This window comes from Cheilinus undulatus, linkage group 2 (genome assembly GCF_018320785.1).
Source record: "Cheilinus undulatus linkage group 2, ASM1832078v1, whole genome shotgun sequence".
NCBI lineage: Eukaryota > Metazoa > Chordata > Actinopteri > Labriformes > Labridae > Cheilinus > Cheilinus undulatus.
Window position 1 is genome coordinate 14,912,141 of NC_054866.1, and position 26,869 is coordinate 14,939,009.

The 26,869-nt window shown below is 38.8% G+C and overlaps 2 protein-coding genes across 2 annotated transcripts; one reads left to right on the plus strand and one right to left on the minus strand.

The window, feature by feature from the left end:
- Positions 1-1,343: 1,343 nt before the first annotated feature.
- On the plus strand, positions 1,344-6,339 carry ap1s3a (adaptor related protein complex 1 subunit sigma 3a). Its single transcript, XM_041808339.1, has 5 exons — positions 1,344-1,490; positions 3,284-3,462; positions 4,087-4,195; positions 5,872-6,009; positions 6,102-6,339. The coding sequence occupies exons 1-5, from the start codon at positions 1,488-1,490 to the stop codon at positions 6,135-6,137; spliced, it is 465 nt and encodes a 154-aa protein (XP_041664273.1). The 5' UTR covers positions 1,344-1,487; the 3' UTR covers positions 6,138-6,339.
- A 3,241-nt stretch (positions 6,340-9,580) lies between these two features.
- On the minus strand, positions 9,581-13,472 carry scg2a (secretogranin II a). The gene is made up of 2 exons (XM_041811012.1): positions 13,383-13,472; positions 9,581-11,656 (listed from the first exon to the last, which is right to left on the minus strand). The coding sequence occupies exon 2, from the start codon at positions 11,646-11,648 to the stop codon at positions 9,882-9,884; it is 1,767 nt and encodes a 588-aa protein (XP_041666946.1). The 5' UTR covers positions 11,649-11,656; positions 13,383-13,472; the 3' UTR covers positions 9,581-9,881.
- Between the last annotated feature and the right edge of the window lie 13,397 nt (positions 13,473-26,869).

A 26,869-nucleotide genomic window follows, 5' to 3' on the forward strand; every position in this document is an offset into this window, starting at 1 on the left:
TTCTTTTACTCTGGTTAAAATGTACTTGACAGTGAGTTGAAGTAAAAGTACTGTTCTATCTACTCAAGTAAAAGTAAAAGTAAAGTTCACTTTAAGTACTGAAGGAGTACAATGAAATATAATTTTTCCTTATTGGTGAGAACAACAAAAGAATGGATCTCCAACCAAGTTGTTCAGGTAGAGTCACACTTTTTGATAAAGTAAAATACTCATCAAAATTGAGGCTACAGGAAAATTCTGGTGCACTGAAGGCAGGGGTGTAGCTAGGGATTTTGGACCCCAGAAAAATATTACAAAGGGCCCCCTTAACCGGCTAGCCAAGCAACAAATATTGTCTTACTTTTACAAATATCTATGCATTTTAATATATTTTTGACCCATAATTACCACATTTATGAGCAATATTTTTACTATGGTTAAATTTAATGTACTTGCATTATTTTGCAGTGTTGGACTACAACATTTGGACAATTTCAAAGGGAGGAGCAGGGCCCCCCCAGTATTGTATTTTACTCTATTTGAAACAAATCTTAGTCTGTTGACTGATTCATTTAGTTGCTTTTGATTCAATGACACACTTATTACTTAGAAAAAAAACAAAAACAAATATAAAGACTTTTCAATTCACTTTAAAGGGCTCCTCCCTACTGTGGTCCCTAGTAATCAGTACCCTTTTGTCCCCCTGTGCTACGCCCATGACTGAAGGTTCCCAAGAGCAAAGTGGCCTCCATAATTCTCAAATGGAAGAAGTCTGACACAACCAGGATACTTCCAAGAGCTGGTCTTCTTGGCCTTAGTAAGAGAGGTGGACAAGAACCTGATGGTCACCACTCCAGAGATCTTGTGTGGAGAAGGGACAATAATTAGCATCAGTGCAACTGATAATACACATGCATTGACATTGTTAATAAATCTCTAGAAGGACCCAATCACAGGGTTTTCAGGAGCCCAACTATTTCTGTGGGCAGGCCTGACAATAGGTAGACTTCCAGTTATCATACTTTAATGTATTTTGAGCTGCAGCACCTTTAAATAATGTATAAAATGTCAGAGGCCTAAAGTGTAGCTATCTACGACTAAGAACAGGATATTTTCATCATGGTTTCACAGAAAAAAAAACCTTGTAATTTAACTCATCAGTTAAGAAAATAACCCTTTTTAACATTTAAACTAATGCCACCGTTCCTGATTCACAACACAGACTGCGTACTCCTGCAGCCTCATATAAACTGACTGCTCAGTGTTGATTCACCTGCCCGTGCGTACGTGTGCACGTTGCCATGAAGCTTCTCTGCAGCCAATCAGACGGCGAACAGCAGCGGGGCGCGGCTCTGAATGGAGAAGGTGTGTACGCACTGATTTCTGGGAAGATCAACAATGTCGGATGCTTAAGAAAGACAACGGAAGAACTCCAGTTTCATATTTAAGATCAATCAAAAGCGGAGAGGATTTAATTTGTATGACTTCTGTCTGAAAGCTGTGTCAAAATGGTGAGTAGCCTGTCTGAGCTCATAGTCTAGTTAAATTCTCACATGTTGGCAATAAAAGGCAGCAATCTGCCGTTCATTATGAGCCGTTTACGAACATTGAAGTGCAACTGAACAGAGTCAACTGGGTCTCTCAAATCCCTCTTCTTTCTTGATCAAAAGTCATGCAAACTAAACTTAAGTTTCGTTTTACATGTTTTATGAAGTGTGAAATACAGCAAAATAATTTATAAGGCTCATCAAACAGCATTAAAATGGCCTTGAAGTAAAAATAGCATTAGCCTGTTAAAAGATACAAACGTTTGCTGATTTTCCAATGCTGTTTGAAGACGTTTAAATGCACTTTTGGGATTAAACATTACTATTTTACAAAGCAGCCTAACTGTAATTAATGTAAAACATGACTAAAATAGCATTAGTGCATTTGGACCCATGACATTGTTCAGTTGTGTTAAGTGCACACGTTTCTCTTCTGTTTTCCATGTCAAGCTTTATCTTGTTGCAAACAGAGGCAGTGTTGCTTGCAGCCACACCTAAGGGCAAAGAGCTCATTAATTACCCTTGCACAACACAAAAACATTGTTTCACACATGTAATTGCACTCTACGTGATATAGGAGTGTTATGCTTCCAGAGTGATGTTTATTTTGTTATCAGTTTTTTAAATCTGGTGTTAGTTTGCTGCACAGTCACTTGGAGTGATGTAGTTTCAGTTGCATGCTGTATTTGCACATTGCTTTCCCTATGTTTGTGCTTGTTTTCTTGCGTTGACAAGTTACAGTAGGTCTACAGATAAACATACATGTTAGTGTCCAGCAGCTAAATAAACAAGAACTTTCTTTTGTTTAGTGTTTTTACACCTCTTTCTATTGTTGTCCTTAAGGCACACTGCACAGGTTCATCTAAAAATGAGAATATAAGCGAAAAGTACCCTTTCTAAATCAAAAAGAAAAAACTTGTTCTACATTTGCAACAGATAAAGTAAATATTTGAAGCCTTTTATGACTGCTTAAACAGCAAGTATATAATGGGGGCTCTTTTTACTGCTTCCATGCAGCGTAGCATGGAGGTGATCAACCTGTAGCACTGCTGGGGTAAAGCCCAGTTAGCTTTGAATGCAGATGCATGGCGGCGCAGGGGTTACTGCTGTTGCCTCACAGCAAGAAGGTCCCTGGTTCATTTCCCAGTCAGGGCCTTTCTGTGTGAAGTTTGCATGTTCTCCCCGTGCACGCGTGGGTTCTCTCGGGTACTCCAGCTTCCTCCCACCACCAAAAACATACTCTTTAGGTTAATTGGTGACTCTAAAATTGGTCGTAGGTGTGTCTGTGAGTGTGCCTGGTTGTCTGTCTCTATGTGTCAGCCCTGGGACTGACTGGCGACCAGTCCAGGGTTTACCCCGCCTCTCGCCCAATGACAGCTGGGATAGGCTCCAGCCCCTCTGCGACCCTCAAACTGGATAAGCGGTATAGAAAATGGATGGATGCAGCCTTCAGATAGTCTCTTGTGGGCTCAAGCCCAGTAATACCATGGTCAGAAACCAGTTACTAGTATATTTGGCTTTGTTGAATTGATGAAACACAGTGGACCAACACCAGATCATATGCACCCCAAAGCAAATCTTCTTTGTAAGTCAGACTAACATGCATTATGAAGGTCTACTGTTAAACAAATTAATGCAATAATTCAGCTTTTTCCAACTTCATGTAAACATACTGACTGAGTGTGCTGAGGTTGCTTAGCCTTTACCTGTTTTTTTTAATGTGTCTTGAGCACTTTTATCTTGCATGTTCTACCCAGATGCGCTTCCTGTTGCTATTTAGCCGACAGGGGAAACTAAGACTGCAAAAGTGGTTCTCAACGTACACAGACAGAGAAAAGAAAAAAGTGATCCGTGACATGGTGATGTTAGTATTGGCCCGTCCACCACGTTCCTGCAACTTCCTTCAGTGGAGGGACCTCAAGATTGTTTATAAGAGGTGCGTAAAAACAGAAACCTGATTATTCTGTTAAACACATTTAAAGCCTTCTTAAATGTTACATCATCAACTTTTCTCTCTTGTCATCTTGTCAAAGACCACATTTGACTCTGCTTCATGCTAAATCTATTTGAAGTCATTGTCCATGCTTAAAAAAGACACAGAGACAGACACACCTATTGTCAACAAGACCTGGATGTAGTAAAGGGGGGTTAAACACACAGTGCAGGGCCTATCTCACTGATGGGACTCTGATAGCAGTGGTGCAAAACAACCTTCATTCTTTTCCTGGTTTATCATCTCCTTCACCCATAGAAACTCACTTGTCATAAAAGTAGTGTGAATGGAAGAGAACAAAAAGATAGGAATGCCTTACAATATAATGGTATTCAATGCAAACACAACATAAAAGGACAAAAAGGGCTAAAGCTCTACCTTTACTGAGCCTTAACAATAAGGCATGCTGTGTATGCAGATCAATAAACAACACATGATGAGAATGATTAAAAAAATCAGCTTCATTTTCAGCAACAAGTTATTTTTATCTCTGCCTTTTTTCCCCACTTACAGTCATAACATGCTTGTCACATTTTCTAAAATCTCCTCTCTCTTCTTTGATTGCAGGTATGCCAGCCTGTATTTCTGTGCTGGTCTGGAGGCCCAGGATAATGAACTGCTGAGCCTTGAAGTCCTGCACAGATATGTGGAGTTGTTAGATCGATACTTTGGCAATGTAAGTAGAATTGATGGCATAGCCCATGGTGGTGTAGGTTAAACTTTATCTGTGTTATTAGGGGTTTGAGAGCAGCCTAAGAATGTACACTTTTTCTGTGTTTTATTACTTTTTGATTCCATGTTTTAAAAAAGAGGTGCTGGGAACCTTAATCCATGTCAGAATTGCAAATATTAATTTCTATGATTGAATTCTGCTACCATTCGCAGTGCTAGCTCTTAGAATCAGTAATGTCTAACTGTCTCTGACATACAAATGTGTACTGCTTGTTCTGTTGATGGCATTGTAACTCTTAGCCATCCTGTTGACATAAGCCAATTTAGACCTAAGTCTGCCTAAAACAAAACCTCCTAAAACCTAAGGATTGAATGAAAGAAACCTGAAAAAACAGGACAGTTTTTCAGAAAAACATCACAGAATTTCAAGTTTTAATTTAAATATTTATTTCCCAGCTTTTGTAACAGACCAAGCCATGAAGGGAAAAGAACACATCAAATGAAAATCAACAGAATACTCCACTGCTCCAGAAATGTCCCATTCACTCTGCTTTGGCGAGTGGGTTTGTGGTCACAGCATGATCTCAGTCAAGTAGCGTGTCCCTGATCACATACTTCTGTGTTAAATATGAAAGATTTTTGGTGCATAAGTGTGCAAAGTGCATTCACACTAAGAAGTTTCCTTTAATACAGTATACCACTAGTATACTCAAAGAATTAAGTGTGCACAGATGGACACTTTGCATCCTCAATGAACATGATATTGGTGATGTAGCAGATATTGTACTGTTCGCATGCTAGCGCGCTTGCTAACATGAGCTATCAAGCTAACAGCAGGCCATTTCAATCAAGAAAAAGGCGCTTAAGTCATATTATGGTAAGTGAATAACGTTAACATAAAATACAAGTCATTTTAATTTAATAATGAATGAAAATAGCTGTCAAATTTTGATTGTACCTAATGTTTGTTTACAACTTGAATTTAAAAAAGAAGTAGAAGAAAAAGACAGAGACTGTGAAGAACAGCAAGTGTGATTTGAGACCATACTGCATTTAAGTGTACTGTAATAAAGTATACTAACAGAGGTACGCAATTTGGGACATAATGATAAATAAATATTTTGTTTTGTGTCCAATTCATTGCTGTTGTCAATGTCTAAAATCCTGCTGTGGTTGGCCTTTACTTTAATCCTCAATCAGGTTGCCAGTCATCACTGCTCAACTTAAAAAAAAACCAATTTCATTCATCACCTTTTTTGTTTGGTGAAAAAGTATTTTATTCTCAACATTGATTTGAAAATTCTTTACCTACTTTGTATTAATGATTTAGCATGCTGCAGTTAAAGCTCAAGTTTGGTGAGTTAGGCCTAATGAGGTTAATTTCCACATCAAATGTCTGTAGAATGGGCTTAAATCCTGTGGTTAATATTTAAAATTATACTTTGTCTGTCTCCCCCTGGTGTCCATAAAATGTCATTACCTCATTCTCAAATATTTTGTTTACAGCTGGTGTTTTTTGTTTTAAGACCTTGTTCTGATTGTTCCTATGTTTTTATAGCTTTCATTGTTGTACAGTATTAAAGTTGTTTATCATCATTTATTATCATCTCTCTCAAGATGTGTATCATTAAACAGAGACTTTACTTTTAGTCTAATCTGTGCTGTATTATTCTGGTGCAGGTTTGTGAGTTGGACATCATTTTTAATTTTGAAAAGGCGTACTTCATCCTGGATGAATTTCTGATGGGAGGAGAAGTCCTGGAAACATCCAAAGCAGCTGTGGGTTACTCTATAGAGGAATCTGACACACTTCAGGAGGTATTTCAGGCTGGTGTCACAGACTTCTATCAATCTTAGATTTGTCTTTTCAGCCATGATGTTTATTTTGTGATTCTTTGCCCTTATCACAGACGATGGAGGAATACATGAGCAAACCAACCTACTGAGCCAGAAGAAGTAAAGATGTCCCACATTTCAAGACTTGAATGTTTATCACTCTGCATCCTTCTTTATTATGTGATGCAGAGTCCCATTTCTACTTAAGGTTTAAACACTTGTTGGCCTCTGTAAAGGCTGTTAAAGCCTCTTATTTAAAGTAGCAGATCATATGACTGAAAATAATCTTTTTTAAAAATACATTTTATCATATTTGAAGAAGTTTTGTATTTTTTTCAAACTGATGCACAGGGGTGGGTAACTTTGGTTATCAAGAGGGCAATATACATCCTACTCTCAGTGTTCAAGGGCCACATTGTCAATTAAATTATCATATTTTCTCAATAAGACAATCATAATTACTCATAAATTAACAACAAAAAAATCAAATAAATAGACCTTTTGCATCTGATGGCACGTCTGTCTGTCCATCCCCTACTGGAATGGCAAAAGAGAGGTCATGTAGAGGGACATCATTATGTATAAGGACAGCTTTGAAAGCTTGTAATGCCAGTATTAGATAGCATATTTCATCTGCAACTTCTCATTTGCATCAGAAGCACTGAACGCTTGCAGACACCAGTGTTACAATGTAAAACATGACCCTATTGACAGATTACTTGCAGCTAAGTTAGAGGTTGAAAATAGAGCACTTTTAAATGAATCGTTGTGTAGATTCCATTAACTACATATCCGTTGACCATATTTTTTCATTTCAATAAAAGACTACACAAAGACGTATTCTCAAGGACAGCTTTGGAGGCGTCGAGGCTTTTGGATGCTTCAATATCAGTGCTTGTGTAAGGGCAGAGAAAGGCCTCTTTCAGATCAGTCTTCACAAGTCTCTCTGTTTGTTAGCATCCTTGTTGTGACTCACCTCGTTTGGCAGAGTCACTGACATTTCTGTTAGTTAGGCTAATTCTGTAATGTTACTTTTATGGCTCCCACATACACCTTGAACATATTTATCAATTAAAATGAGGAGAAGGATAATGTCGAGACCAGTACTTCTGCCTGTCTTCTGTTGTGAGGAGTGTCATTGTTGTCACATGTCTGCGAGTGGTCAACAGCTGTCATCAGATTTGATTTTACTAATATTTATATAGTAAAGCTTCAATGAAAATAGAAATAATTAATTTAATGAGCTAAACACAGAGTTTGTTTATTGCATCAGAAAAGTATCTCAATTTGAGTATAAACCAGTTATCAAAGTATATTTACTTTTACAGTGCATTTAGAAAGTCTTCAGAAAGCCAGACGGGCTTTTGTTGTTTTTCACGAAGAGGCATCCTTCTAGCTACTCTCTAAGCCTGCAGTAATGCTTCATAAAAGAGTTTTACACAAACTATTACAGCCAACTAGGTTCACTAAATTTCTTATACTGTAATCAAAGATTATATGAAATATTTCAGTTTGATATTCTAATTTGTACAGGGTTTGTATTGGCATGCCAGTTTGAAAGACTTTATGGTAGTTTTTTGTCATGCTGTTTAATTATCATAGTTTGTTGATATTTTAAATGGACTCATAGACCGCCTTATGTGAGAGGGGTCTGGCTGCAGACGGTAAATATCTGATGGCCACTCTCACAGACCGTTCATCTGAGACACCCTATATCTCAGAAGGGAAGTGCTGTAACTTGACAGTACATCATATTTTCAGTTTTAGATGTTTTTTTTAAACCCAGCTTTATTCATGAACAGAGTATCTTAGTTACAACCATGAAACTGACTGCATTGCAAACATTACGGACTAAGAAGCCTTTCATAAATGAAACAGAGATGAAGATCAGAGGTCTAATCCAGGTGGGATTAGATTATATATAGACCTGTTTTATAAGTAGACAGACGTTAGCTCGCTTTAGCTTGGTCAGTTTAAGCTAAATCTAATATAGCTACGTCAGCTATGTAATTAATATGACTGCATAAGCCAGTGTAGCTAAGTTAGCTTCAGCAAATGTAGCTAAAGCGAACATAGCTACATAGATAATGTACCTATGTAGTTTACATACCTTCTTTGTGTGCTCAGCTTTGGCTACATAACTATGTTATCTACATAGCTTTTGCAGCTAATGGAGCTATGTAGCTACTCTGGCTATGTTATAATGTTTTCATGGAAGACAAACTTTTTTTCCTGTAAGCAGACTGTTTACTCTGCATAATTATTGAAACCACAACAGATGAGTTTAAAAAATGTCATACCTCTTTACAGTGTGTACCCGTAAAGATATGAATTAATCCAGCTAGAATCTATTTTTTAACCACATATGAAACATGTTTATTTCCAGTGTTAATTAAGGCTGGGCAGTTAAAGTTTAGATTAACCCTCAATATGTCCTGCAATGTTCAGATCACAGAAGGTGCAATATGTCTTTAACCTTAAATGTGTGCCAAATACCAGTTAAATACAATTTAAGTAGAGATGTTATATTTTTGTATTTCTTAATCAAAATTAAATTGACATTAAAGTGATCATTCCCATTAATACAACTATTCACATCCAATTTTTAACATGACTCAAAATAATGCAGATATTTTTCAAAATCATTCAGCCCTTAATCTAATATTGTGTTGGTTTTAATATAGTATGCGTTATTGCTTATATATTTTAAAAAGTAAACAAGATAAGAAACATAACAAAAAACTGCATACTAAATCACACTTGCAGTATTGACAAAAAGTTCTTATAAAATTGTTTTTCCAATTCATTCAGCCTTAGTGTTAATTTTTTTTTTCTACAATGTTTGTTGACTGCCTTTTTCTGAGGAAGACTAGACTAAGACTAGCTAAAAATATATCTTTGATGATAAAACTTAGTTTAGTATCATCAAAGAGAGTAAAACAAGAGTAAAATGTTGGTGTTGGACTGTTGGACATAGAAAATCAATGATATTATTATAAGGTATGCCATTATTTACTACAGTATTTTTTAAAGTTAATTGAAAGGCCATTAATATGTGTATTGCATTTATATGTTTTACAATATGGCTTATGAAATAAGTAAAAAAGAAAACACATGCCTTGATTTAAAGTGAAAACAATAATACATTGACTTTGTATTGACAAAAATGAGACTAAACTGTTTTTAATTTTCGTCGACTAAAACTAGACTAAACTATTAATATGAAAAAAACTTAAATGTGACTAAAACCAAATCTTTTAAATCTAACACGCAAAACTAAATTTAGAATAGTGGCCAGAATGAACACTGTTTATTTCTGCTGTAAAAATTGGCCTCTAGTGGACACTCAGGGAACTGCACTTCTGCATTAGCTCAATTTTTACAGAGGTTTCTGCCACAGAGTGCTCAAACTGAACTATGGAATCTTGGGTAAATGAAGAAACACGACACAGTAAGGAAAAAATAAAGTCAATGCTTTATTAACCTCAGGTATGTCACATATGACGACATTTAAGAAAGAATTACCAAAAAACACACAAGTGAGTCAGGGGGATCCAACACTCATTTTGGCTCTGTGTGTCTGTGTGAGTGCGTGTATTTTTAAAATGTAAGGCTGGTGAGTCACATGTACTTCTTTTTGTCTTTTTGAGTAACAAATTCATAAAAAAAGCATCAATTAAATGTCTGGACACTCATATTTCTGCTAATGAATAAGAGATTTTGCAAAACTACAGAATAACTCAAGTTAACTGCATGTTTATTCTTCAAAATACTTTATTTGCACTTGCTCCCTTCACCAAAACAATATATATTTATATCTATATATATATATTTATATATATCTACAACTGTATTTATATTCCTTGGGCAGTTTTGGCATCACTCTCTTCTGTTTCTGGGTTCAGATAGCTCAACAATTTCATCAGTGCCTCATTATCAATGCCTTGCTGTTGCATTTCACCTCCCCGCTCATCATCCCCAGTCTGTCTCTTCTCATTTGAGCTTTTATCTGAGTCCATCTGATCAAAATAGTCCTGTATCGCCTGCTCAAAAGAGCCCGTCATGCTCTGTCCAACCTCTTTACGCTTTTGGCTCTGCTTCTTGTCATTACTGTACACAGGGTTCTGATACTGTGCCAGCATCTGAGCTGCCAAATATGCCGCCAGTTCATCTTCGTCTATGCTGTCGTCATAGTCATCCTTTAAAGCGCCAGGAAAAAGGCGTCGCTGTTGAGTGGAAGCGGATTCCCCAAGATGCCCCGTAGGCTGAGTGTGAAGTCGTGACTGAGGGCTTTTGTACTGCTTCGTGACAGGAGTTTGATCCTCCGTGCCCCCTAACCCGAGAATGTTTAATATCTCCTCCGTCCTCAGCTCCTCTGGGGTCTTTTGGTGCCTGCTGTTAAATTTAGCTTCAGGAATCTTGTGAGTCTTCTTTAAGGACATCTGAGGGGCCTTGTTTCCTGCTCTGAATAATTCATTCTTTTGTAACTTGTCTTTGTTCTCACCAGTTTTGAGCATGTCCACCAGGTCCTCTGGTGGGATCTGATATTTTTGGGAGATCTGGATGAGTTGGTAAATGGCCTGTGGATCTATGTTTTCACTGTACTGCATCTGAGCTGCTCTCTTCTCCTCCTCCTCTTCTTCTATCTCACGTTTCTGCTCTTCTTCCTCTGTTTTCTCTAGCACCTTCAGGAGATAATAGTCCACCAGGTTTGCAACATCATCGGGATCGTTTGACCTCTTGACTGGGTAGCTTTCATCATCTTCCTCCTCTTCATCATCCACATCTTCATCGTCATCATCAACATAATCAAGCCCTCGGTTTGCTTCATGTTTGTCTTCCCTTTCCCCTTCCTCTTCTTCTTCTTCTTCCTGTTCTTGCAGCGGACTCCAGTCTACATTCCTTACATTAAACATGTCATCATCATCTTCATCATCCTCCTCCTCATCTTGGCGCTTGTGCATGGGTTTCACACTTGTAAGCTTGTCCAGCTCGTCAAACACAGACTGAAGGGTTGCCAGATTTTGAGGTGTGTACTTCTCCTCTACATTCTCATTGGTGCGTTTAAAGGGGCCTTCATGCTCCTGATCTGGCCCCTCTTCCTCATCCTCAAACAGAAGCGGCAGCTTCCTGTGAGGCCTGATGACATGCTGGTTCTGCTGCACACCAGGGCGAACTGAAGCCGGTCTGGAGGCCTTTTCTGTTTGCCTGAGTGTGCTGAGAACAGCCTGGAGCAACTCTTCACTCTTATCCTCCCTCCCCTCCTCTTCCTCCTGCTCTTCATCGCTCTGCGTGGGGTTAGACGCCAGCCTCAGCATGGCTCGCAGCTTCTCAGCATCATCTGTGTGGTCATTATCATACCCTGCAGCGAAGGGGCCACGCTGCTGGGAGTCCATGCTGGTTCTTTGACGGAGGTTTTCGATGTACTCCAGAGCTTTGAGCATGTCGGCATCAGGAGTCTGGTAGAGGTCTGGCTCACTTCCTCTCAGTCTGTGCTCTCTGATAGAGGCTCCCTGAACACCAACACAGGAGGAGCTGAGGTAGAAGTGGACTAGAAGGAGGTTGGCCAAGCACATGAGCAAAGATTTGCCCCTGGTAGAGGTCTTGTGGAGTGATGGCATGGTAACGCCTGCACAGGAAGACAAAGATGCACACGTCAACATTGACCTTTAAACGTTTAGCTAACAGGTTCACTACAGTATCCGCTTTGGCATTTCCTAAATGTCTTTTGCTCTTATCATCACATTAAATGTCTGTTCTGGTGATAATATCTCTGAGCAAAGGGACATTTAGACTAATTTAAAGACAAGGTGTCCATGGCATTTTCACTGTTGGCATCAAGATAAAATATCAACCACTGTATTCAAATATTTTTCATGTAATCAATCCTTTTTTTTTATCTGTAAGGTGCCAAACCTTAACCAAAGTCTCAGGACACTTTCAAAGATGAGTCTAGATTATACCATTTAATTGGTTGTTTAGAGAGATCCCTTTGAAGCCACTTCATCACACCTTTAATCAATAAAGTTTGAAGGATTTAAAATTAAAATACTACTCCGTTAGATCAAATTTAGGAATACATTTCAGATAAAATGCAATTGAAAATAAAGGCAGTAGTGAGGTGTGTGCAAACCCTGCCTCCCAGCCCTCTCTATGACTTGGACCATGGGGTTTAGTTAGCCTACTCTTTAAATTTATCCTCTATTCTAGTCATTAAATGGACAATAAATTACATTTGCTTTTAGCAAACGTTATTATCAGACCCCACAGACCTTGACACCACACAAGGGTTAAACTCTTCCTTTAAACAGGCAGAAACCTCCGGCAGGACCTGATTCATTAATCAGCAGCCAGCTACACCATCAAGCAACAGATTATTTAGCTGTTAAGGAATTTAACTAGAAATCCAATTTCTTTTGAAAACAACTCTTTAACTACCTCTTAATAATTTTCTTTTAATTTAGCTTCAGTCTACATATAACCAATAGATGCATTGAATAAAAACATGAATTAAAAATAAAATTCCTAACAGTAACGTCCTTATTGTCAGTACTAGCCTACATTAAAAGGCTTATTATTTATCTCCATGTCGCTGCCTGTGGCTACTGTTTGAACATCACTCTGGACTCCTGCAGCCTGTTTGCAGTAGGCTAATAGCAGCGGCATGCAGCTCTCGTGCAAATCTCATTAGTCGTCAAATTGCTGCTCTCCGTGAGTCCCGGCCCCGTTGTCAAGGTAACCCGTTAGGGCTGATGTTCCTATATAGTCTCTCCTTTAACCAGCGGACCACCTTTAACCTAAATGGAGCTTTTTCACCATCTAAAACGCGAATATTATTTGAAAAGAATTACAAGCACAAGGGTTAAACGCCACTTATTGGCTTCCATAGACCTGTTAAAATGTTTTAAAAAATTATAATAAATGTAAGTTTGGGCAAATTTTCCATTGAAGTCCTGCATGAAAAAGGAATAGTGCAACAGACTAGAAAACTCAATCGACATTACATCGATTTCCTGTCGATTATATGGACCGTTTCTTGTGCTTGTAACCTATCTCCATCTCCTATCTCTCTTTTTCAATTGCAGAACTCCAACAAGTCGCTTATATTTTAGGAAGAAAAGTTTCCTTAGGGAAAAAAAGCAACTCTGAATAATTTCAGGCAGGAAAAAAAAACAAAGAAAAGGCGGGCTACCCAAGGCAACCTCCTCGCCTTTACGTCGGCGCATCAGGTTGGCAAACATCCCCAAAACAGCAACAAAAGCCAGAGCGAAAGTGACCAAAAAGACGCCTGAATTGATAGGAAACCTACTATAGAAGATAATAAGGTAATTTAATCAGTAACATCCTCTTCTTACCTTTACAATTAGTTTCTATTGAGGCTCGTGAATGAACTGAGCATCTCTGTGTCAGTCTCGCGGTGGAAGTCTGGTTTCAGCACCGCGGACAGCTCCTCTTGCTATAAGAGGAACCACCTGACTCGTGCGTCATACAGCGGGGAGATACGCAACACTCACACAAATGCACACAAACACGACGCGCTCGAGCGCTGTTAATTTTGAGTCAGCCAAACAGAAACTGCTTCTACTGCTCTTTGGATATCGGACGGAAACTAGTGTCGACCCAGCAGCACAGCTCAGTGGGTTCATAACGGCTTCCCGTGAAGTGAATGCACGCAAATTGGCGCTAATTTTGGCACAACTATAAAGGGATGAAAGGAAAAACATGGTCTGTGTATGGTTGTGCGTCAAAACATGACATATGAGAAGCCTGTTTATGTAGAAGACATTATGTGCTTGAAAGCAGCTGAAATAAATCCATACGTTTGATCAATTTATTCTACCTGTAACTCTAGTAGGCTGCTCTTAGTTATATCAAATTTATAACAGAATACAAATGATATACTTAAGATTTTTTCTGGAAAGGCCCTAGGATTTTTTCTCTTCCTTTAGATTGAGTGTTAAGGCTTAAAGTTACACTATAAGTCCTTTTGTGTTTTTAAATGCTGAATGTTTGTTGGGATTGACTGCCGTCGTGTCCCTGCTGCGGCACAAAGGGACAGACACAGCTGAAGTCCACCGATGACTCACAGGATCCGCCAAAGACCCAGACGGGCGGGGTGATAGAGGGACTGCAGAGGGGAGTTTATGTGAATCAGAAAGAGCACCATCTTTGTCAGCCAGCCTCACTGTGGTCTCTATTTTTGGCTGCCTGTCAAATCTTGTGTAGCAGGGATCCGTGTGTGAGTGTGTGATGCTCGTCTTTTAATTCATAAATCCCCCTGGTTGGTGTGTTTGATGTGAGCTCAGGCTATCCTGCCCAGACTTGCATGTCTCAGCTATCCTGTTTTCAGCTTTGTCACAGATGCTGCATGAATAATTCTCTTTATACAGGAAAAAAGGAGGTTCTTCAACATTCGTATAGGTTTGTGATCTCTCACTTTGAACCAGAGACCATCTGGCAGCTTAAATATAACTGCAAATGACTGATTCTTCACAACTCAGCACCTTTTGTTTGTTTTATAAAGTGTAATCTAGTCAGGTTAGGCCCATTAACCCTCTCAATAGGACTGGCAAAGAAGCAACACACACTTTCAACAAAAGTCATTCAGTGCTGCCAGGGGCTGTTTTCGGGGATTGGAAGCCCTGGGCAAAGACCAGTATGAAGCCCACCCCATGTAGCTAACAGTAATCATAACAAGTGAACAAAATATGTACTTTTTAACAACCTTTTATTTAAAGAAATAGGTATCAAAGTATATACATAGCACTTATTCCCAATGGCAAAACATTAACAAAACAATTTACAGGTTGGTAAACATTCATACATAACTGAAATCATGGCTTGGAGCTACTTTGCATAAGAGGAAGAAACTAACTATCCAGCCAAGAGACTGGTACATTCACTTATTCCCTCAGACCCACACCTATCAGGCAGATAGTGGCAGAAATTGGTTAAACTGTCAAAAATGGGCATATCAGATAGTGAAATGTGTTTAAAATGGGAAAAATTGGGTGTTAAAAGGGGGTTATACTGGCAATAATGGATCAACAGAGGCAAAATTAGGTTTAAGTGTCAAGAATTGGTTTAGAAGTGGCAAAAACAAAAAGTGTGGGAAAGTGTTTAAATTGACAAAAATAGGTGTTAAATGGCAACATTTTGTTAAAATTGGTAGAAAAAAAGATGAAAAGGGTTACAATTTGGCAGAATTGGTGTAAAGTGGCAACAGATAAATTAGAACTATTCTTAGTTTTTTTTAGGGCATTTGGAGACCCCCTCTCAGTGTCTCGCAACCCCCAAGGGAGTCCCGACCTCAAGGTTGAGAACCCCTTAGAGCACAGGGCCTCCATAATTCTCAAGTGGAAGACATTTGGCACAGCTAAGAGCCTTCTGGGGGGAGTAGAGCCTCAGTGTGAGAAGTGGGCCCGAGTGGGCTTTCATGTGTTTTGCACTGAGTCTAGCCACTGTGCTGTATGCCCAGACCAGTGGAGGGCTGCTGTGATAGTTATCCTCTGGAACTTTTGCCCAATCGCCATACAGAGCCCCTGGAGCCCAGAGTGACCATCGGGTTCTTGGTCACCTCTTGCGCTAAGGCCTTCCACTGTATATTTAACATCCTAAAGTCATACTGATTTCATCATTTGGTAAATGTGAGGAACAGAATGCCATGATCAATTCTGTCTTACTTTTTGCTTTCAGTAATCATGAGTCATGCATTGTGTAAGCATTACTTTAGGCCACTATTTTAAGGCTGTTATTGTCACCAGATGTTCTTAATGCCACCAAAGGTTTGCACATATTACTAATCCAAAGAAAAAAGAGCATTAGTCACACCAACATCCATGAAGACTAATTAAAAAGCTTGAGAGGCTCGGACCAGTTATGTTCAAAACTTCTTGATATGGCCTCATATTGAGACGTGAATTTTTTTTTTACTTTCCTTTATTAACATAGTCAGCCTTTCTAAGGATGTCAAACAGCACATCTCAGGACCAGGGGACCAAAAGAAACCAGGACAAAAGAGCTGATTTTAATCTCATGTCTCCCCTCAGCCTAATTGCATTTTCCCTCATGACTAACACACACACACCCAGTGTCAGTTTTTGTGCTGATAAAGCCTCAGCTGTCAGCCTAATTGCTTGTGGTTGTATGCGTGGAAGGATTACTGGTAAACAGAAACCAATTACAGCTCACTTCCGCATCAATTTTTACCGCCTGTCCATGAAAAAATATATTTATAAAAAAGAAACAAACATATACAGTTCTTCTCAGGTCAAATGAGACATTTCTTAGAGGCAATTAGTATTTTTCCCATTTCACACAGTGCTGCAGTGGGACTGCTTGGGTCAGATCTTTCATAAGAGGGTGAATCTAAAACTTTCCCTGCACAGGGAGAGGTACTTTTAAGATTGCCGTAGGTTAGTCTCATTAATGTCTCATTAAAAAAGGATGTACAGAGGCTGGACACTTTTTGGAGCTTTTTCTACACAGGAAAAAAGGAAGAAATACCACAAGTTAACTTCCTCCCATAAAGGTCCAATATGTTAATTTTTTTTTGTCCACTTTATTAGGTACACCTTGCTAGTCACAGGTAGCTATCCCTTTGCCTTCAGAACTATCTTAATTCTTTAAAAAAGTTGGTATGTTGTGTAAAGTGTGAATAAAAACAGACTTTAGTGATAGAAGTGTAAAAACATTCTGAATTTGATGCCTGCATCATGATCTAAAAAAGTTAGGGCAGTAGCGATAAAAGAGCATGAAAGTTGCTGGAAAAACATCTGAAATATTCCACAGATAAGCAGGGTTCGGTGACAGGTGACAGTGCCATGAATGGGTATCAAAGAAGCACTTCTGAACGACTTTTTTTTTTTTCCAAAAGCAGAACTGCAACTGTGACAAATCTTTCCCACAATGTATCATTCACTGATAAAGACCGCAATACACTCTAAAGCTCCTAATGATAAGTCGGGGGTTTTTTTGGTGGGAATGTGAAGGATTATTTTTAAGGATGTAGCTTTGCACAGACTTTGACAGAACACAGTCTGTTCCTGTCATTGGTATTACCTCGGCTGCAGGTCTGTGGTGAGATAGTGTAAAAGCCCAAAGCCATTACAGTCAGTTAATTGGTACATTATATCATCATGGACTACCTCTGTCTTTCAGTGCTAAAGCAATTTGAGAAACATTTGATATACAAGTCAGGTACAAGGGACATCATAGAGTTCCTTTCCTTCTTATAACAGATAATTTATTTTACAAGAAAAAAGGAGCCAACAATCAAAGTTAAAGTTTGTAAAAGAATCTTCGAAGAGGCAAACATTCAACAACTTTGCCCACTACTACACACCAGCAGACTTTTAAAACTTGTAAGACTATACTATGACACTCTTTTGGATATTAAATTATAAGATCTTACAAGCCCCAAGCAGACATGTATTCATTATTTTGTTGTTTTCCAAGATCTTTTAGATCTCCTCTTATTTTTCTTGTAACTTCGAAACAAAAAAGTTCTCTAGAGGAATGGTTTAAGGTAAGCTGTGTTGGGGGAAACTGCTACCTAGTAATCGATCAAGGTTTTCAAATTACCTTCTGTTATAGTGAGTAGCAGTCTTGTGTTTCAAATACATGGGCCAGACAAAGCCATCTAATAAGGAAAGAAAGAAAATCACTGATAAAAGACAAATGGGAAGAGCAAAACGAAATGTTTGGCTACAGTCAAAGCTGGTAACAAGGTATGTTTATTGTACATGTCAAACAATCTATAAATGGAATTTGATAACTTTTGTGAAGGTACTGAAACTAATATGGTAATATAACTTTAATAGAAGGCTTAACTAATGTTTTTTTGTCCCTTTTTTCTATCAACCTCTTACATTGGTTTAGTTTCATTCAACAAAGGAGAATTAAAAGTCACTGAATCATCAGTTCTGGATAACTTTTTTCGACCCTATTCTATTCTTGTATTTTATGTTAAAATTATTCACATCAAGAATATGAACTTATTTTGCTGTAAATGCCTTTTTTTTAATTGAAATGTGCCTCCATTGTTAACAATGCGTTAGCTTGCTAGTGGACGCTAACGTTAGCTAGCACACCAGCTTGCAAAAAGTTCAATATCACCAATATGGTGTTCATTGAGGGTGCCAAGGGTACATTCTCCCACACTCAATTCTCAGACGGTTTTAAATGTGGGGGGTGTGGCAAGGCCGGACTAAGCAGCACCAGCTGATGACCTCAGCCCTATAGAAGAGAATTTTATTGACGTCTCCTCAGGTTCAACAATATTATTGCAGTTCTAGCCAAAGACATTGTCAGCATTTTGGATTTGAGTGGAAAAGGAGTGGTAGTAGCTAAGCACTAGGGCCTTTTTCTTTTTGCTTCATCCAGTGTGAGTGAGGATGTTGCAAAGGTTTTTGCATCTTAAATACAAACTCAAATCATAACTGGATATTAAAAATGAACCGAGAGTGGCGGTCTCACAGCTGCACCTGAGATGCAAAAGGATCTGCAGCGCCAAATAAGCCCACAGTAGTCAATAAAATGATTGCAGGACTGGGTGTATAAATCTTAAAGATGCTCTTTAAGTGTTTATTTTCAGTGAATTGGTCATCTTCAGAGTCAGATTTTTAAAACTCCAAAATTTGAGGTTTTATGTTGTAGTAAATTGTAAAAAAAAAAAAAAAAAAAAAAAAAAAGAGGAATTTGCAAAAATTCAGAATAACTGTGTGTTTGTCATACAGGTTTACAGGTTTTTACTTGTGGTTATGTATGGTGGGGGGTAGGGGGGGCCTGAAAATATTTTTATCTGCCAAAGGGGGGCCCAATAGAAAAAGTTTGGGAACCACTGGTGTACTGCATTTGGTTATACTTCTCAGTGTGAACACACTTTTGCACTCAAAATGTTTAATCATAAAATTAACCAATTAAAAAAAAGAACTTGATATGGATTGAAAAGAAACTAAAGGAGCATTGAAAAGGTAAATGTTTGTGGTCCACATGACTTTTGACTTGTCCACTGTGGTATCTGTGAGTTTTCTAACTAAAATGAGACATTAAGGAGCAGATATGGACCTATTTACATCACTGTGGCTGCAGCGAAGTGATGCAGAGGCTTAACCAAAGTCTGCTGAAAGGGACAAAAAATGCAATTAATGGTAGAAAATTTTAATGCATTATTAAGGATCTTAATTGCAATTTAGCAATAAAGTAGAATAAAATGCAAATCAACATTTTTGATGAGAAAAAATACTCTATACCTAACCTTGTAAAGCAGATGGATACGCCCGTTTCCCTGTTTCTCACTGGCGAATCCATCTTGCAAAGCTCCCATCTAAACTGTTTGGGCCCGGTTAGAAAGTGACAGGACCAATCAACGACAAGAGGCAGTATTTTCAGGCACAGCGGAGTCGTGACGTAAACAAGCAGCAGCAAGAGGCTGGTGCATTTGGCGGAAGAGCTTTGCTTGGATGCTGCTAAAGAGCCAGTTTTATCAAAACTTGATGGCATTTCTTCATTAAAAGAAGAACAAAGAACAGCAGTGAGCTGTTTTCTTTTCAAAAACAACAAAAGTCGATTACTTAACATCTTTAGTTGCCATGTTTCACGTTATTCCTCAGTACATGCACACGCGCAGCTCAATAGTGGCTAAGCCACATGTTTTCTTGCCCTGATTGGCCCGTAGAGATGTGACAGACAGAATGTTCATCCAATCACACAGTTTTTTTCAAAGCCTCTGCCTTTTCTCAGATGTTTCCTATTGAAGTTTTCCCAGATGGATGTGTGAAACAGGTGGATGTGTGAAACCCATCCATCTGGCGTGTCAGGTTACTCTATACCCACTTATGTATAAAAAAGGACTGCAGGGAGACGTGATGAGTTTGAGGATTTATTTCAATTACATGGTTTACCTCTCATGATGCGATGGAGATTGACTAAAAGCACCCGAGTCTCCCTTAGAATTGAATTAAAAGTACTGACAATTAGATGTTTAAAAAGGCTATGAGTCATGGTTATTTGGAGAAAACAGAACAAACTATGTTGAGTTAGATATTTTACATACTCCTATGCAGGTGTTTGTCAGTGAGACTGGCAGTCACATGATGCTCTTTTGAATGAATCATCAAATACTGGACTGCTCAGGGTCACCCCTTGCATTCACAGACTTTACATGAATAATAATGCTGTGGTCAGTGTTTGTGGAGTCTTGGACTTGTAAATGTTAATCTTTCAGTGGTCTTTTGCACACACAGACTTACCCCCTCTGTTTGAGGGCGTTGTCTCCTCTCCCTGATTACCTTCTCTGTGTGTGTGTCCCTTCATGGCGACTGACCGGCTGCTCCCTATTCATTACCGCCCGGCCTGACAGCCAATAACTCTCCTCCTTAAGTTAGGTTGTCAGAAGCTTGGCAGACTTGACGAAGAAAGAAAGAGAGAGAGGGAGCAGGGGAGAGGGAGAGGGAATTGTGAATGGGCGGGTTTGACGTCATTCTCTTTGCTCTGGTCGATTAAGTGTGTGTGTGTGTGTGAGTCTGGGAATAGGTGTGATGCATCAATTTTTGCTCTTTTGTGAAATGTGAGATGTGGCTCCAGATTGCGAATGACTCTCTCTGAGGCGTTTATTACACTGAAGAAGATATATTGGATGTTCCCCTTTACTTTCCCAGAAATGCTGCAAAAACATAAAATCATTACTTTATATGGGCATATTCACTTTATAAAGGGTTGTTTCATACCGTGCTCTGGCACAGTTGACTCCCTGTTGCTGTCCTGCTTTCATATTAGTAACATAACTTATGTGCTCCTTGTGTACACTGTAAATGTCAGTTAGTATGTAGTTGTGCAAATCCACCAAGAACAAGAGAATAAACAATTATGTAAACTGATCTCATGATCATTAGTTTATATTCCATGAACTATGGAGTCCATCCTGGTTTATAGAGATTTTTTTATTCTTCTTGAGATGCCAACAATGACCCTGTCACTACTTCAACATCTACTTTGGTGCTCAGAGGATGAAATGGGCCCATGCTGCATGGTTATGACAGCTTCTGAAGGGACAGGAAATGTTCAAAATCACCATTACAACTTTACTCACTGACAAATACCCTCTACTCGAGCACGGTTGTGTTCATATGTCCTGCAGACCATCCTGGAGTACACATGAATGGTGCTTCAGACCTGTCCTGACATGCCACACACATATCCATGGCATGGGTCATAGTGTATTTCACATCCATCTGGGCAACTGCCCATTGTCCGTGTTTGAGAAGGGCAGAAAAACGGATGATGAAGTTATAACACTGAACCAAGCGAAAGACTCAAACGCAGGACACAAGACACGAAAGCAAATTCCAAGTGTTTTCAATCAATCTAAGTTGGTACAAAAAATTCCACTGACTCACAGAAGAGGTTTCTGAGACAACAGGGCAAACAAACATGGTCAAAAAAAAAAAAAAAACAGGTCCAAAACTAGACAAGAGACACAAAGGAAAGGTAGGAACATTGACACAAAGGACAAGATGAACTGGTAGGGAAAGAACAGACTAAGGACAACTAACTTTAAATAAACTTAAAACAAAGATTAAGGAAATTCAGGTTTTTTAGATGTTTTCTTTGTTGTAATTTTGCTTCTTTGCAATCTTATACTGTTGGAAAGCCTGTTTATTTCCCATTTTAATGGGGCCACATTTCTAAGGAACATGCATTTGTGGGATGAGCAGCAGATCTGAGTATGTTGGTTGTGTCCATGAAAAATTAGTCAGATCATTTCTGCCAATGCCAAACTACTTATTCTACCATTGCCTCCCCACACCATCACACTGCCTCAACCAAAATATATTTCTTTGTTGGTTCAGCAATCAGCTTAGCATTTTCTGCATCTTCTCGGTATTATGACCCTATGACCCAGCTGCCATAGGCAGAATCTGGACTCATTGCTGAACATAACATTCCTTCTGATCATCAAGGGGAGTCATGGCAGGCCTCCTGACAGCCCTTTGAGACCGGGGTTGGCTGTGTGCAGTCTGTTCCAGTTTGTCTGGGCAGAGAGTTGTTGGCCATATCAACTTGCAAACCTCGACTTCAATACTGTAGAAGACAGCCTAAGTGCTGACAGGGTGAAGAAATTATCTTCTTGGTGGGTAGGTACCTGATTGTCAGCAACCCGGGGTACCAGAACTTTAAAATAAGAGTCATTAGCAACAACAGAATAAGCTGTTTGGCATTGGCAGAGAAGATTTAAGCTCTGTTGATCATCCCAAAAATGCATGTTACTTACAAATGTGACACCATTTAAAAGGGAAACAGACTTTCCAAAGGTATAAGATTTATTGCCAAGAAACACTGTTACAACAAAGAAATGATCGACCAAATGTAAATTTCCTTACTTTTTGAGCTAAGTTTCCACACAGGTGATATACATAAGGTAATTACAGATGCAGGAGATGAGTAGGAATGGGCAAGATCCAGCAATCTATGGGACACAAGGTAAATATACAAAGACTGAAATACAAGACAAGAAAAATGAGAAAGGGCTAATTTAAAACAAAAGAACTAGATCAACACAGACATGACAGTTGTGGGAATGTGCAGCTCTGGTAAGTAAACTTCACAATTTGAGCTCGAAAGGCAGCTGCTATCATTGTTCACTATCAGTGGAGCCAAGTGGTGACTCGAACTCAGGCAAGGGCTGTTGGGAGAAATGCACAAACATCTTTTCCACCAAGGAGAGCTTTCTGTGTGATTCTTTTCTCTTCTTTTAATACAGAAAAGCTGTCAACTTCTGATAAAACTACCATTATACTAAAGCTATGCTACTTTACCAGCAGCAGCCATTGTTATCTGGCTCCCAGTACAGATCAAGAAGCTAGAAGCTACTGGCTTGTTCTCCTCTAATGAAATTAATTCTAAGAGTGGGCACACATATGCCAGATTGGAGCCTTGCAAGATGGATCAACCTGATCACAGATATGGAATCCAGCCTATCAATCCACTTTGCAAGGTTAGAGACCACCACTTCAAGCAGACTTGGGCACGCTTGTGTTTACACACATAAAATAAACCAGAATTTGTTGTTAAGTGTACTCGGATCCTCGGTTGCTGGCAGTCTAGTGGTTAGTTAGTTCAACTAATGCACAGAGGCTGTAGTCCTCCAAGCTTGTGGCCCAGGATAGAATCCGACCTGTGACTCCCTTTTCCCCACTGTCTCTCTTTTATTTCCAACTCTACCCACTGTCCTCTCCCTCAAATAAGGGCATAAAAAGCCCAAAAATAAATCTTTAAATGTGTACTTGGATCCAAGCCAAGTCCCTAATTTGAAACTGCCCTAAAACAGCCTGTCTGTAGCTTTCACATCTTTGTTTGAGGTAACACATGGCTACAGCAGACTAAAACAGCACTACAGAGAGAGGAGATCAAAGCTGCGACACAGAGAGCATGACATTTATAAAATGTTGTCTCAGTGAGCAAATAATTAAAACACCACAGGGCGCTAATTTGAAGGTGCTCTATCAAAAGGAACATAATTTATGTAACTATGCTCCAGTCCTCTTTCATGGTGTGTTTGGTGTGTTTGCTGTTCTGATGAAAGGAAAAAGGTGTGCTGAAGGTAAAAGTGAATAGTGTGTCTACAGGAGCATGAGTCACTGGGTTTACTGACGCTGTGAGGAGAATGCTGCAGTAACAATCAGGCCACTGTGGTTGTTTATGAAATCAAAATGAAATCTGCGGGATGGTTAGCACGCCTGGGACATTAATGACAGGAACTACTGGATACAGGAGTGGGATTATATTTGAGATATTTATCCTAACACAGATGTGACATTTTAAATCTACTTAAAGGGGAAATAGCATGATATAGCATGAAATAGCACTTCTCTGTATGGTTTAGTCATGTATTCAGGTATGTGGAGAATCTGCTGACCCCGAAATGTAAAATAGGCTGACCCAGTCTTTTTGAATGTGGTCCTTTCAGGCCTGAAAACATGTAATCTGATGCTCCATTCAGATTCTGCTTTTTGTGGGTCACAATGAGTCATCATGATTATACCTGCCCCTTATCTGGGTTGACATGCATGAATGGTGTGCACGTACTGAAATGTTGCTTATAAAAGCTAAACAGCCTAGTTCTGGAAGTAAAAAGTCCCATTTATTTTCTACATTGTTGATTTGAGTATTAGCATTAGTGTCAGAAGTATCCCAGATAGATTTACCATGTGTTACCTGAGAGTGAAACGATGATATCTGCTCCTGTAGAAGACAAAAGTTCATAAGATATCAACCTCTTTTTAAGAAAAACTGTGTTTATTCTTGATCTCAGCCAAAACTAATACAGGACAATCCAAGAGTTGCACAGCAATATCTCTGGATCTCCGATCACTACCGCACTGTCTACCGCGCCTGTGAAACGAAGACTGTTGAATGCTTTAAGATGTGAACACTACAATAATGAGTGTAGCAAGAAGGAACATTTATGGTGTGAATGCTTATCAAACAATCCTTAACAATGAATGAAATAAACTGTAATGGATTGTGATTGTGTGTAATGGATTTTTTTAAAACGTTTTTTTTTTCGCACCAAATCAAATGTTTTATGTTCATGAGTCCAGATTCTTTGCAGTCATGTGATTCTGATAACACAAATGTCTGTTGGTGATAAGAAGGTGGAGGACAGCCGTTAGGAATATTACAGAGGAATATTAACAGTTCAAAATGGACCTGTAAGCTGCAATTATCATCAGAAAATTGGTACATTGACTACACCTATGGAATATGTTCCCTACACTTGACAAAAAAGTGACCTTTACCATAATTTAACTGATTTACCTGGTGTGGAGGTGATCATTATCACAATTTCCTCAGCCCTGCAGACCTCCTAGCATCATCAGATGAAGAGAAACAAGAGTCTAGAAGAGTCTTGTACTGAGCTAAGAGGCTACTTGAGCCCCTTTGACATATAAACATTCCTCATTTCCACAACACGCTTTCAGCCAAATAACCTTGTGACATAGGCAGCCGAGTGATGATTATGTGCCGTTTACGAATAAGCCTCTTTTACAAAATGTCTCTTTGATGTAAAAATAGCCCTGCAACCCACTTTTGGGTCCCGACCCACCAGTTGAGACCCACTGCTCTAAAATCTTGTTTATGAACTGAAATCTTCATCACACTCACTTGCCAGGGATTTCACTTTGAAGGTTGGGGGACATTATTCAATTTTCTTTTTTCTTTTTTAGTGGTACAAAAAATGCCCTTTTTCTTTTACCAATTTAACAAACATTTTTACTTTTATCCATATCAACTCTTATTGCGGATTTCGTGTCTCATGTTGAGCCAACAGCATTATCTCCCCTGGCTCTGTTTTCTTGTTTTCCTTTCATGAATTGATATCAAGCTTGGTGACACGCTCCTTGGCTTCAGCGTATTGGCTATGTCACAAAATCAATTACTGTCAACAACATGTTACAGCTTTAAACCCTAGAAACGACATGGACTATGGATGACTTGCTAATCACAGACATCCACAGAGCTGTAACAGAGAAAAGTGTTTTGAGTCATGGAGATCTAAACGTTTAGTATGTATGATTTTTATTCTGTTTGTGCTGATTCTTGTTAGCATTAGCATCCAGGGATCGAAAGTAACTAATTACATTTACTCAAATTACTGCAATTGAGTAGCTTTTTTGTGTACTAGTACTTTTTGAGCAACCACTACTTTAATTTTTATTTACAGTAAATTTTGGGGAAGTATTTTACTTAATTACATTTTAAAAGCATCAAGTACAGAGTAAAAAAACATTTAAAGCCAAAACAGGGAGGTTCAAGCTTTCTGCCAACACCAAGAAAATGGTCAATGAATTGACTTTCACTAGTAGACAGTATGTAGCACAGAGTGAGAGAATAATACCACATTACATCTTAAAGCAGCTGTTGCATGTAACTTTAGGTTAAGTCTCACTGTATGAAATGTTCAGAAATCCATATTCTCTTGTATTTATTGCACATAAAGGAAAGATCATATATCATTGTGAAATCCCCTGTATGATTCTTATTGACCATACGGTTTATGTTTTTCAGGTTTTTTTTTTTTTTGCACAGTTTTCATGTGTCTAAACTCGGTGAACTTCTGTTGCAAACCAAACTGCCCCTTGGCCACAATAATAATTTCCCGACCCAATTCAAATCATATCCAATCCAATCGACAGCCACATCTTTATTATTGCTTATGTTTGCTTTTTTTGAATTTATGATTTGTTATTTTCAGTTTTCTTCTTTTAATAAGGGCATCTTCCAGGAGGACACTTTTATTTCACTTTCTTTTTGATAATGTCAGATTCTTTATAGCTTGATTTTTTTTTTTCATAATGTCACTTCTTGCTGGTGCTGTTGTCTCCTGCCCCTCTGTTAACTCCTCAGCTGGACCAGAGGCATGGATGTATTTTAGAGATGGCCCCAGAGTTGTCTTAAAGCTGCAACATTAAAAAAGAAATAACTCTTTTGTTGAATCAGAAAAGTGTTAAAGCAATAATATGCAGGGTGTGACATCAACTGAAACCGCACCATTTTAAAGGTCGCATATTTTACCCCTTTAAGACAAGTTGATATTGTTCTCAGAGGTCCCCAAAACATGCCTGTGAAGTTTGTTGCTGAAAAAACACTCTAGTATTTCTGCATGTCTAAACACCCCTCTGTTTCAGCCCTGCTCAGAACGAGCTGTTTCTGTGTCTTTAAATGTTAATGAGTGGTCTGACTCTGCCCCTCTCAGGAAATGGATGTGGCTCTCCTGATCGGATCAGGAGAGGAGGGCGAAACTTTCCTCCAAGCGAGAAGGGCCAACCGAACCTGGGGG